We start from the raw sequence: 13,693 nt of genomic DNA, 5'->3' as shown, positions 1-13,693 counted from the left end.
AGCGCATGTCCTTCCTCCCTTCGTCGCTTTTCACGCGCGAAACGCTCCCTCGTTTTTCCCGCGTCTCCACTGCACCACGCCCCCTTTCCTTTCTTCCTCGTTTGCTACCGCCTCCACGCTGCCGTGATTGCCGTGTTCGCCTTTCCCTAAACGCACACTGTGTTCGCCCTTCCCTCAAAATGTAGGCTTAACCCCTGCGAGATACGCCCATCAGGAACTTCGCGCTGGCGCGTCTAACCGCGAAAAACTGCAGTAAAAGCAGGAAGTACCAACACGAAGCAAATGCCGCGCAATCGCTGCAGAGGAAGCTGCGAGCGGTTGCCTTTCCGCGTGGAAAATAAACCATTTTTCTCTCCGACTTTTGTGGCAAAAGTAGCCTTTTCGCGCGTGGAAATTGCTGCTGCAGTCATTTGTGCGCAACTTTCTCGGCGATAGCAGCTTTCTTATCGCGCGAGTAATATGTGGTGGTAAAGTTGACATGCATCGTGCTGGAAACTTCTGCCTCGCACAGGCGCGTAATCATGAATTACATCATTCTCACGCATGGTTTCTGAGGCTCATGTGCACATGTGCATATGAACCTTGTTACTGCAGGCAGGTACAGACTGCTGCTTGGCTTCGGTAGATGCGCTTTCGAACACGGAGCAACTTAGTAGTTCCTTTCTTTCCCTTCCTTTCTTCGGGAAATGCAAATCAAGCGCCGCGCGCTTCCTCGGAGGTTCAAAATTCATGCCCCAGAAAATTCTTCAAGTGCAGCGCCCCCCTTGTCGTCATCTCAATACACGTTGGAATTCAAAAGATTTGTTTTAATGTCTTAGATAACAGCACTTTTGTTTATTGGCAGGATAGAATGAGAAGACTGAAAGTCTCAATGTCGCTTAAATCTCACCTTGAATTAGTGCTAGGAGCACATAACGGTTTGGTTTGGGGATTTAACTTCCCAATGCGAATCAGGCCATGAGGGGCGCCGTAGTGAAAGACTCCGAATAATTTCGATCATCGGGGGTTCTTTTACGTGCACTGACATAGCGCAGTACTTGCGCCTCGCATTTCACCGCCATTGAAGTGAGGCCACCAGATTTGGTAGTATGGGGTTATTTGAAAGAAAAAAAAAAAACACTGCTGCGTTCTCTCCTTGCTGAGTCAGTCGATAAAGCGGGTAAAGCATGTTGTCCTGTCACGCTCTTTCAGTTAACTGTTCCGCTTTAATGATCTGATCTGCCTGACAACAAAGGTCCATTTTTGTACGCACTTAACTAGCCTGCCATAAACAGTCGTCCATGAATGCGCAGTGAAAAAAAAAAATTGGCAGTGGCTTGGCTCGGCTATGCCATCATATACGTAGCGAAAGCTAAGGCATAGCTTGGTTAGCCTTGGTTAATCTTGATTGCAAGTCCAGGTTAGTCTGGTCTGGCTAGTTGTTGTCACGTGGTTCGTCACGCGGTTGGTCACGTGACCAGTCACGCGGTTGGTCACGTGGTGTGGTGCGACCACGGGGGGAATGCGAGCACGGCGAAACTGCGAGCTTGTAGCTGTGTAGCAATGCAGCTTTCGCTACAAAAGACTGTAGCGACACCCCAAGACTGCATAAATGCTCACACCCTGGCATCTTTTCTGGTTACGCAGGGCCCAAGAAGATGAAGACGACCGGCTCTTCGCGACGGGGCGCCGCCGGGGGCGGGGGAGGAGGTGGGGTGGGAACAGGTGGCAACGGCGGCGCCTCCAACCACCTCGGACAAGGTGGGCCCGGGGTGGGCCCTCACCCGGCCATGTCCGGCTCTCTGCCGGGTCCCGAGTGCGCGGGCTGTCAGAAGCCCATCCGCGAGCGGTTCCTGCTCAAGGCGCTGGACCAGCTGTGGCACGAGGACTGCCTCAAGTGCGCCTGCTGCGACTGCCGCCTCGGGGAGGTGGGCTCCACGCTCTTCACCAAGGCCAACCTCATACTCTGCAAGAGGGACTACCTCAGGTGAGCACCACCTCAGGGGTGCAGTGCCGTCTTTTCAGAGTTCGGCAAGGCCGCTTCTCGTGTTTTGGAGGGCCTTTGATGGGACACCTTCGGCCGCCGAGCACGCGTAACTCTTCTTCGCTCATCCTTGTAAAGCGAGTGTGCGAGTGCACAGAGTGAAAAATGAAAATTGGATTTGAAGAAATTAAAGGCGCAGTAACTGCCTCAATTCTCGGTGGACACCTCAACCGCGCAGTGAGGGATCACCGGAGTTAGAGGCTGGGTGAGGGCACAGGGAATGGAAAGCCGTGGCGGAAGCTGGAAAGGGAGGGAAATTCGCAGAGCCTACGCGCTCTATATGGGAATGCCACGGGAAGTTGAAAAAGAAAAGAAAACTGTGCGGCGCGCACATGTAGCACAGTCGACCCTGAGATTAACGGATTACGCGACATACAGTCGAGCCCACTTATAAAACCTGACGGTCACGCGGATTGTGTTCGTTGTATCTGATGTTTGTATAGTTAAGTGGAATCCGTGTTACAGTAAAAAATGCTAAATCCATTAAAAGAGATTAATCGTTAAAAATTGCGTCGTTACTTTAATGCTGCGCTTTCCAGTCTCTTCAGGACACTCATGTTCTCCTCGCTGAGACCCTTACTGCCAACAATTTGCTTTAGGGACGTAATATAACTATCATCATCATTTCATCATTTCTTGTACCCTTGAACATCCCGTATGGGACATTACATAAATGGGGAGGGGGGGGAGACAGTGGTGAAAAGTGGTCATACAAAAGCATGTGAATCGTGGTTGAAGCGTGTATGACAGCTGGTGACATGTCGGCCATATTAATCAGATTCGTAACGATAGAGGAGTACTGCTACTTTGCGAACCACGGCTTTGTCAGAGCACGGCTCTGCAATGTTGCCTTCCGCACGAAATTATAGCCATCAGATGCCACATACGGCCGCTTATGCATCGACGACTCGTTGCCACTAATCTATATGTGTCTGATTATCTTTGTCTTCGAAACCGGGCTCTATCGTTTCTGGGCCCATGCAGCGACTAAAGTAGCGCAGCCCTCATGCGCAAAGAATGTATCAGCTCTATCTGTCCATCAGGCTCTTCCTGCAGGCGGAAGCGGCACAAAAGGTGAAGCCGGCTGGCCAGGTGGAGCACACCTCGTGATTATGATAAATCCAGGCGCTCACAAACAACGACACAGAGGGGACACAGCGCTTGCTCGCAACGACAAGAATTTTTATTCACAGGCTTCTATATATACCACAAAAACCAAAACAAACTCAGAGTAATCGCACGCCACATGCCGTGACCAGCATGGCCAGCAAGGCATTCAACCTTTTTAACCTCTGCCGCTATTTGATCCACGACCATGCACATTAGCTCTCGTTTCCGACGCTGCCACTGTGTCACGCCTAACGCGCTTCTGCTTCAATTTGGGATGGTTCTGCCTGCAGTTTCAATGCCGCCTTTTTCTTGCTTTTCTGGGTCGATATGTTCTTTCCGGGTGGTGCCGCGGTGGCTGAGAGGCTCTTCGGTCTCCGCGCTAAGCTGGAAGGGCGAGTTTTTAAGTAACTGGGGCGAGTTTACGACGTCTCCTCGTTCGCTATAACCGAGTGGCGCGGGTACATTTGTTCGTTGTATCTCAGAGGAGTTACCATTGCCCAAATGCATAGTTTGACGCTAGCACCGCACTCGCAAGTAATAAGGAAGCGTTCATTATGTCTGCGTCCGTTATAACTGCGCTCGAATGTAGCCTAAACTTTCTCAACTAATTCATTCTATTGTCATTTTTCTCTTCGATGTTTTCAGCTTGTTATCATTTATCTAGGCTTTTTACACATTGCCAAAATTTCACCTTGTTCACAAATTGTTTGTTTCTTCATTCTTCCCTTTCATCTATTTATAGCTATCTCATGCATCTGTGCATTACCTGTTCTACAAGAGACGTTCATGACGCCGACAGCAGCGATCCTGGACAGTCACGCGTATACTGTGTCACATTTCCTGATAACGGTTCTAGTCGCGAGCCGGAGAACAGTCCTGTTTCTTTCTTTGTCTTTGTCCCGTCCAAGTGCTCTCTACGTTTGACGCGATGAACCAACCGGGCCGATATCAAGGCTTTCCATTATCTTTCTAGCTGCGGCTTTCTCTTTCACCTTCAAGCGTTGTTTGTGATCTTGTGTTGAGAGCTGAGTGCATGTTGATTTAAACGCGATAGCATTAAGGCTTCCACTGAGCTGAGAACCCACCAGTGCCGTACGAAAAAGTGGGGATTGGCCAAAGAGGTAGTGACATCACACGTAGAGCGGCGGATTTGGTTGGTTTGGTTTAAGGGGGTTTAACGTCCCAAAGCGACTCAGGCTATGAAAGACGCCGTATAGTGGAGGGCTCTGAATAATTTCGACAACCTGGGGTTCTTTAATGTGCACTGACATCGGACAGTACACAGGCCTCTAGCATTTCGCCTTCATTGAAATGCGGCCGCCGCGGCCGGGATCGAACCCGCGTCTTTCGGGTCGGTATCTGAGCATCATAACCACTGACTTGCCGTGGGGGCTTGGAGCGGCGCATTTGAAAAGTTACTTACAAATGACATAAATCATCAATATGAGGTCGTAACTTGGCTCGAACGTCGCATTGGCATATATATGTTAACTTCAGAAAGCAGTCATCTTTAACCTCGTGTTTCTCATTCTGATACAACATAGTCAAGCGATGGCGTTTAAGTTCACTGGTTAGAACCGTACCACATGAAACTCAGTGGAATATGCGCAATGACTAGAAACCCGATAGATTTATTTCGGGTGTTCGCAGCTTGTAGTTGCATCACCACTGCTCAGAATAGTCCGAAAAGCAGTTTAACAGAGCTCTGGAGGTTTGATACAAATGCAACGCATGTACACTATGCCTAGCCTTCCTGTTACCGCAATATTTTATGTGACAGTGTGAACTTGCATTCGCCTGTGTTTGCGTAACCCGGAGAAGGAATTGTGAAAGCTTGTCCCAGCGCTAGCCCTCTTTCCATTCAAGCCTAATAACCAAGGAAATCCGCCAGACCATCAGCGCTGTGACGTCATATCAGCTGCGCTAGAATCCTCGTGCGCTGGACACCCACAGAATACAGTGTGTTACGGCCCATGATTCCGCGCTGGACGCAGATAACGAGCGCATCAAATGTTTCCAGGACATCGGTGCGTGCAGTGCTCCCCTTCCCAGTTCGCATTATCGCGACAGACGCTCTACGAACGCCCCGAACCAACACGCACACACGATCGGGTGGAGCACAAAGTAATCCAGCGGGAAATTAAGAGACCAGCGCGCCGCCTGACGGCCCCATAGATTCCACGCGCAATCGAACTCTTTTCCCTCAACGGGCGCTGCTGGAGCGAGTCGAACGCACAACCCGTTCGGAGACGGTCACGATCAGTCGTACGTACACACTGATACACAGTCAGACCAGAGGGGAGGATAGCGATCTGGATGGGAACCCGTTAGCTCGCGTTAAATGGGCTATGATGGTCGCCGGGGGTTCCCGCTCCTTCGGCGCCCCTTCGGACCCCCTGGACTTAGCCGGCTCCGTAGAGAGAATACGCGCGTGAGCGCGCACGCTCTGGCCGCTATCTCTCCGGTCACGCAGCCCCGGCTCGGGATAGGCCCCGCGAATTAACTCGTAAGCGGCTGCCGCCACACTCGCAGAGTTAACCCTCGCCGAGGCGGCTCTGCCGATGGCTTCTTCTTCCCTCCCAGCGCCAAGACGGGGGACGCTGTCAAGGGTTACCCCCGCCGCCGCGCAAGATTCTGGGAGAGAAGGAGGTCGAGAGGGGAGAAGCGGTTAGGACCGCGGCTAAGGTCGCGCGTCCGTTCGAGTCACTGGGCCGCGGGATTGAGTTTCGCCAGTGTCTCGGTGCGTGATGCCGTTTAGACCCCGGCCGGGCGTTTCTGGCGCTCTGCGTTCATCATTAGTCGTCTCTCGCGCAAGACGCCGCCGCCGAGCAACGCTTCCCTTCGCCCTCACTCCCTACGCGCGCCGACCTCCCCCGCTGCGGGCGGTATTTAAACGGGACGCCCCGGCGCCACGGTTTCGAAATTGGCTGCTCTCTGCCAAGTTTGCGGAGGTGCCCTATTTACCGCTTTCCTTGCAGGCATTAAGTGTGGCGGCTCCCACATTCTTACCCCCTCCTCCTCTCTCGCAGCGAAGGCATTTTGCAGGGCGCTAATGGCTTCCGAAAGATGCTCTATGGGTCAGGCAATCTTAATTGTGTTGGAGGGCAAACACACCGATGCGTCCCAGCCGCTGACTGCCGTACAAAAAAAAAAGGGCATACAGCCGAGGAATGAGGTAATTATTGTGGGAATGGCATTGAGTCGGTCGCCTGTCGTATGCAGAAAAGAAACCCCCTTCACTGTGTGGTATCAGTGGTATTATTTAGTGTGCCGAGTAAGCAAAATAATTGGACTGGCACATTTCCGCTGCAGCCGCCGCGGTGGCTGAGTGGTTATGGCGCTCGGCTGCCGGCCCGAAAGACGCGGGTTCGATCCCGGCCGCGGCGGTCGAATTTCGATGGAGGCGAAATTCTGCAGGCCCGTGTACTGTGCGATGTCAGTGCACGTTAAAGAACCCCAGGTGGTCGAAATTTCCGGAGCCCTTCACTACGGCGTCTCTCATAGCCTGAGTTGCTTTGGGACGTTAAACCGCTACAAACCAAACCAAACATTTCCGCTGCGAAAAATTGAGTCTCATCGAAACTTCCAGGGGCGTAGTCGCTTAGCATCTCAGTGTAGTTTTCCTTGCATCCTGCGCGTGAACGCGAGACGTCTAAAAATGAAGTTTTTCATGAATAGTGGCAAATCTCAGTTACCTCAGGAGCATTTTCTCGTCACATTCACGAGAAAAACGTTCGAGCTCTTCGGTGCAATATTTCACATCGAATTTATTCTGGGACGTCAGGACGCATAAGCATGTCAAACATCGCAATGTCGGTCACGGACATTTGGCTAATCGGAACAACATTATGAAAACACTAGCGATTACATGTATTGAACATTCTGGATGCTGTAGCCTTTAGTGGTTCTGCTAGCATACTTCCTTCGCCTCTCGCACTCTGACCGCGGCCAGTAGAATGCCATTTTCTAGTACATTTTCTTATACTTCGCATCCTCGATGGAGTGGATGCTGAGAACACGAGGCCACTGCTTCCAGACACGTGTGGGGTTGGCTCGTGAGCACGAAGGAATAGCACACTTGTAGAAACCGCCACATCGTGCTCCTATAGCTTCTACAAGAAGTCAGTCGGAGGCCTTTGCAAGCGTGAGCTTAAGTGACAACATGCTCTTGAACGCTAGCGACGTCAGCGGCAAGAAACTGACAAGGGTGCAGAAGAAATGGCGTAGAAGGCGTCGCGCAATCACCTCGTGAGCAATCACTTCAGCGGCCAGAAGGCATTGATCGCTCCCGTGGAAGGGGCAGCACAAATTAAACTTGACGATTACACAAACTCGTATCGTTGCGGCATTCACATCCGCTGTAGCCGTGCCTCACAAATACTGCGGACTTCTCGGTAGGGCAGCTCCTGTGCTGAGGACCTTCTGTGCGTGGCAAGAGGCGTAGCGTCCCTCTCACCCCTTTGGCACATGCTCGATTCACGATCATCTTACAACAGCAATTTCGCTGCGATAGGCCTGTAGCTCTGTCGTTGCCATACGCGCTGCACAGCTGCTTAAGTATGAGAATTTTTTTTTCAACGCTTCTTATTAAGTTTGCATAATGACGTGTATTCTAATTCTCCATCAAATGCAGCTATCCGCGGAAGCCTGTGGCTAAAACAGCAAGGCGAGAAATTCTTATTTAAAACCTTTATGAAGAACTTAAAGTATTCAACGAACTGAATTAAATTAGTATTGACTGCACAGAGGATCTCCGCCTTACTGTTGCTTCTATTTGTATATATCGATATCCTGCTAGTGGAAGTGGTCAGAATAAATAATCGGGTTAGGTGGCCTCCCCACTGTTAGCATCTGCCACGATGCTGGCTCGTGCAGCATGAATGTCGCCACTGTAATCATAATCCCGCAAATGATCGAGGGTTTAGTACCAAATGCGAGCAGGAGGCGGTTGAGACAATCCCTACAGTGCGAGTGTGGAAGCAGCTGCATGAATGCCAAGTCCTGGCACAGCATTGCAGTTTCGAAGGGCAAAGTCATGTTCACCAATGCGCCAAAATAGAAAAAAAAATGATTATTCAGAAGTCTCCTCTCTTAACAATGGCACATGCCGTTCCGGTTAAGGCTGACGGTGTTTTTGCTTGGCCATGGTGGCTAAGAGAATATAGCAGTCGTTGCTGGGCACGATGAGTGTGAGGGCTTCAAACCTGCAGCCGAATTTCGATGCATGCGAAACGCGAAAATTCTCACGTTGGGAAATTCCGTTGAACGTTAAAGGACTCCAATGATCGGAATAGACATATCCTTCGAATATAGCTCGCTTTATAACAGGATCGTTAATTAATTAATTAAAACTAATTTTATTGATTCATTAATCAATCAATCACAATGATTTGCGATTATGCGCCCTTTATTTTTTATACTACTGCTTGTGACCGCAGCGGTAGCCAAGTGGTTGCGGATCCGCCTCGCATGCGGGGTGCAGGGTTCGATCCCCAGTGCCGCCGGGTGCCCACCGGTGATACAATGGGTACAAGCTATCCCCTGGCCTAGTGCTCGGCTTATTCAGGGTGAAATGCTTGGGAAATGGGTCTTCGACTCCACCTTGAGAAGTTGAAAATACCCTATGACATGGCGTTCTTTGGCCATAGATGCCTTTGCGCCATAAAAATCCATAATAATCATCTTATATTACTGCTTGTCTCACAGCACTGAGGCCTTCAGGAAGCTACTTATCATTTGTTAGTGCGGTCTCTCTGCGATAACAATGTGCTAGCGCGCACCGCTGCAGTTACTGCATATGCTGCTCATTGTACAGCATGTCTCGCAACGGCGAAATGGACGGCAGGAAATTACGCTTTTGGCGGTGAACTCGAAGCCTTGGCCACAGAACACGCAAAATTACGGAGCCGGCAATTGGGAACGCTTGTTCCGAGAGGAGGAAAGGAGGGAAAAAAGGAACAGAGGAAAATGAAAACAACGGGAAGAACGGGGCGGAAAGAACACTCCGAAAAGGCCGATGGCAAACTGCGCGGAGAGCCCCCTTGACGGCGCAGCACGCCCCACTAGGCCGCCCAGCGCCGCCGCAGCGAACCGGCCTCGCGCCGCATGGACTTGTCTCCCGGCGCGCCTTTCTTTTTTTCCCTATATCCATCTCTTCCCTCGTCGCACTCCCAACGGCAGGAGAGCTCGCGCGCGCGCGCTCGCGGGTGCGCGCGAGCGAGTGCGCATTGGGAAAAGCACCGGTCAGAAGTCGTTAGAAGCCATTAATGGACCATTGGAGACGTCTCCCCGAGCTCTCCTAACCGGCCATAAAGATAACAAGAAACAGACGCGTATCCGCCGGCGCCTTCTTCGAGAGGCTCCGAAGCCGTTTCCGCTGATGCCGTCAGCGTCGGCAAACCGCGCTCACGGCGCACGCAGCTAAGCCTTAATGCTTCTTTGTGGGGGTCTCTCTTCGCGCGGGCCTGGCCGGTCGTCTCGCGCCAGGAATGCACCGTGATCAGCAAGGGAAATCGTTTCGGCCATTACCCACGCGTGCTCTGGATAGCCGCAGCTGCCGTGGATAGAGCGAAACGACGGCCACTGCCGCTTCTTCTTCTTCTTCTTCTCCTTGCTCTCCTTTTCCTCTCTCTCTCCCTCCCCCTCTCTCTTTACATCTATCCCACGGCGTAGGGCATGGAACTTTCCCCTCGCCCAGCCGCTGCTTGCCAACCGTCACGAGCTCGGTATAGTTCATTCGCTTCGCCATTCTGGTCGATTTTTATTCGCGGCCCCTGCTACTTTCATTCGCGCCGCTCTTCTCTTTCTCTGCCCGAGAAATCGCGCCCCGCGCACAGAACTAACTGCGCGTGCGAGCGCGTTCGCTGGGGCGTTCGGACGTTAAGGTGCACGCGCGCTCCGTTCGGCAGGGGTGCTAGCGCTCGTGCCAGTGGTCTCTGGCCATTAGGAGCTCTACGAATCTCCGCCATTACTGCCCCTCCCCCTCCTCCTCTCGGTGAGCAAACTCACCCCACTTTCGCCAACCGCGGCCCCCGGGCACGGCTAAGCAAAGCGGCAGACATCACCCGTGAGCCCGGCCGCGTAAGAAAAACTTTACGCCGGAAACATCTCGGCTCCTTGAGTGCGTCGCGGCGCACGCCAGCCGGGCCCCAAACTTCCGGCCCACTTGGTTTAACGGCGCCGAATCGGCCGTACAGAACTTTGTGTAGGCGGCCAGTAACGGCGGCATGAAGAAGCACAGGAGGCGAAAGAAGATCCGCAGCAGGCAATGCGAGGCAAAGTCGTTCCGTGAAATCACCCAGAAAGCGTGATTCGGCACTTCTGTGCGGCATTATAGCGCGTTATATTGAAGCGAAAAAAACAAAGCAAAGAACACCTGAACGATGACTGAATGGGCTTGATCCTTAATTGGGAGTCTGGTCCCAGCATCGAGGGTGCATAAAATCACCGCTCCGACGGGGGCTTTAAACCTGTTCTGGATATGCCTACGTAATCGCCAAGTTTGCCCGTAGCTTCCCAGAGGAATTCAGCGCAGTGCAGTTTTTACGCCTCCATGTGTAAGTGATCAGCTAGTGGCTGAGTATCGGACACTAATCTACATTAATAACACGTAGTGAAGGCTCCTATTCATGAATTTCGAGTGTGTAGCTGTCTGTCGTTTTAAAATTACCGCCATTTGCCAAGAAGCTTGTTGCGTAGTTGCACATGGTGTCTGCAGCTCACGTAGTTCATGGCAGGCGCACCTGGCTTCTCAACGGCGCATTATGCTTGTCTGTAAATCATTTTGTGCGTTCAGAAAAAAAAAGAAATACGACAGTGCGTGCGTATCACCATGCGGGGCTCCAGATTCAAAAGGGCTGGCAAAACGGCGAGAAACTTCTCGTTCCTGGCTTTTGTCACACCTTTCTCCTACCATCTGCAGTCATGGATGGATTGGCGCCGCGTTGGACTAATCAGTACATGTACAGCAGCGGTGGCCTAGTGGTTTGAGCATCCGCCTCGCATGCGGGAGGTGCGGGGTTCGATCTCTAGTGCCGGCGGGTACCCACCGGTGATACAGGGGGTACAAGCTTTCCCCTGCCTGGTGCTCGGCTTCATTCAGGTTAAATGTTTGGGAAATGGGTCTTTGACCCCGCCTTGAGTACAAGAAGAAAACCTTGTGGCATGGCACTTTTTGCCCGTAGATGCCCTTGCACCATAAAATTTAATCATCATCATCATCATCGTTACAAATGTATTTTGCAGAACCAGCACGAATGAAGCCATGCAAACTAATACACAGTAAAAGGAAGCAGAAGTGGATAGGACAGTGCATTTCTCTTACACTTAGTTCCTAATATGAAGTTTAGTGCGCCTATTCCTTCCTATCGGTCTCCAGGTTCGTTCATCATAGAGTTGTAGTCCTAGTGTACCGCTATTATCGTCACTCTGAAACGAAACAATACCTGTATAAAAAGCGTTTGAATTCGAATTTGAATGAAATTTATTTGAACAAAGAGCCTGAAGTTCAGCGAGGAATGTTTATCCGCCTAAGAATATTTGAGAAAACACTATAGGATTTCGTAGTAGCCATATGCTTATACTTGATGTAATGTTAATTAGAACTTTTCTTCGAAAGAATCAACGCTCACCTGATAGACCCCGGTAAGTATATTCCACCTAGTCAGTCTGTTTATTTTATTTACCGCTGCATAGTAATTAAGGTTCTCTCTACAAAACAGTTCACACTCTCGTTAGTTTACGCGTACTTTTTAGATCACTGCGTATTCCGGCCACGTATGTAAGTGCAGCAGTAACAACACCAGAAACTTAAACCCCGACCACAACACGTCAACACAGCAACGTGGCATGGGCGAAGTCTAAAGCCCGCAAGAAAGAGGTGGAAAGGAGGGGAGAGGACGCGGGAAATCCCGGCGGGTCAGGGAGGCCGTACCAGGGCACTGGTTGCGGTCATACCGGGTTCAGGCCCAACGCCGTGCGCCAGGGCATCATAGCCGCGAAGGTAACGCGTCTGTATTACGGGGCGTGTCGTCTTAATCGAGAATCGATGCCAGCAGTCGCCGAACGAGGCGAATCAATGCCTGTGGTTGTATCCGGTGCCACGGTTGCCCTCCCCGGCTGCTGCTACTGCTGCTTGTAGCCCTGCTGCTGTCGTGTACATATACCGCTGACCATGCACGCCAAAGACGACTGTCTTCGATCAACACGATCCTAGCTCGCCATTGATTCTGCATCATCGTCGTTGTTGCGCGCGCCATCGGTGCCTAGTGGGCTTCTTTTAACTAGCAGTGACTCTGGTTAGGTGTCAGGCTGGTGGTAGACAAGTACGTGGAAGAAATAATTAGCGAGGCTCGGAATTCTATAAAGGGACGCTGTCTGAAGGTACTGACTGCATACGATGTGAAAGCCGTGTTGTGGACTTTTATAGAAACCAATACTCTGGCGTCTCCTGACTCAGTCATTTCATGAACAAATTTCGAGATAAGAGTAGAAAATACTGAATAGCGCTTTAGGCATGATTTTTTTTATTGTTTTTCAAATGCTTGCAATGAAAACAGAATTGATTCCGCGAGCTGCAAATATAATCAGGTGAAACCCAAATGAAATTAATAAAATAAAGGAATCCCGAAACATCAAATGATCGCCGAAACTGGAAAACATATTGCGTGGAGTCGGGAATAATCGATGAAAATGATTTTTTTTTGTTCCCAAGGTCAAAAAATTGGCAGGCTAACTAGTGCAACAAGTTCGTGGCAGCTGCTCAATGCCCATAATTAAAGTGCGTCATTTATGCAAGGCATCTCCCAGCAAGCCGCGCTGCGTCTGTACAATGCCGCAGCTTTGGGGGCGGTGCTCTATGCGCTGCCGCTCGTCACGGTGCGCAAGCCGTGCTGGAAGAAGCTCGAGCTTCAGCACCGCAAGTCCCTGCGCGTGTGCCTAGGCCTGCCCAAAAACTCGCAGTGCGCCGCAACGTTGGCTGAGGCAGGAGCGTGGCCCCTTGAGCTCCAAGCAGCGCGCAGGGCACTGAATCACATCGACCGGCTTCACCGCGCACCGGACGGCGGCTCGCTGCTGCAGCGTATGCGCTCGCACCCGCGCTCACGAATGGGCGCGGCGCTGCTCGAGTATGAGCAATTGACCCAAGGCCCACCCCCCTACGGCTCCTGCGCGCCCTGGCCTGCTGCCTCGGAGGTACAGCGAGAGATCGTCGGCATCGCGGGAAAGCGGAGCACACCCCTCTGCGCTGTGCAGCAGCTGGCCAGAGCCGTCATAATAACTGGACGCCCCACTCCAGTTGTAACCTACACAGTTCTGTGCGCGTGTGTGATTTAATTCCTCTAAACTGAACTAATCACGCGCACAACCTGGACATATTACTTATTGTGTAAATAGTTTGTACATATTACTTCTCCCCCTGTCCTCTATTCCTGTCCCCTCACCTCTTTCATTTCATTTCTCCATTCTGCCTGCTGTCCTTTATTTCCGCTGCCCCAGCTCAGGTGCTTCAGTATCGATGGCAGATGCCGGGGCTAGCAAAAATCTTTTCCTTCCTTTTTACTA

The 13,693-nt window shown here is 51.4% G+C and overlaps 1 protein-coding gene across 1 annotated transcript in view; it reads left to right on the top strand.

Moving 5' to 3' along the window:
* Nucleotides 1–13,693, top strand: part of LOC144129249 (uncharacterized) — a 109,893-nt gene that overhangs the window by 56,015 nt on the left and 40,185 nt on the right. Inside the window, exon 2 of the mRNA XM_077663261.1 lies at nucleotides 1,627–1,966. Coding sequence (XP_077519387.1) covers nucleotides 1,627–1,966 — 340 coding nt within the window. The remainder of the gene's footprint in view (nucleotides 1–1,626; nucleotides 1,967–13,693) is intronic.

Source organism: Amblyomma americanum, chromosome 4 (assembly GCF_052857255.1).
Source record: "Amblyomma americanum isolate KBUSLIRL-KWMA chromosome 4, ASM5285725v1, whole genome shotgun sequence".
Classification (NCBI taxonomy): Eukaryota; Metazoa; Arthropoda; class Arachnida; order Ixodida; family Ixodidae; genus Amblyomma; species Amblyomma americanum.
This window is presented reverse-complemented; position numbering and strand designations above follow the sequence as displayed.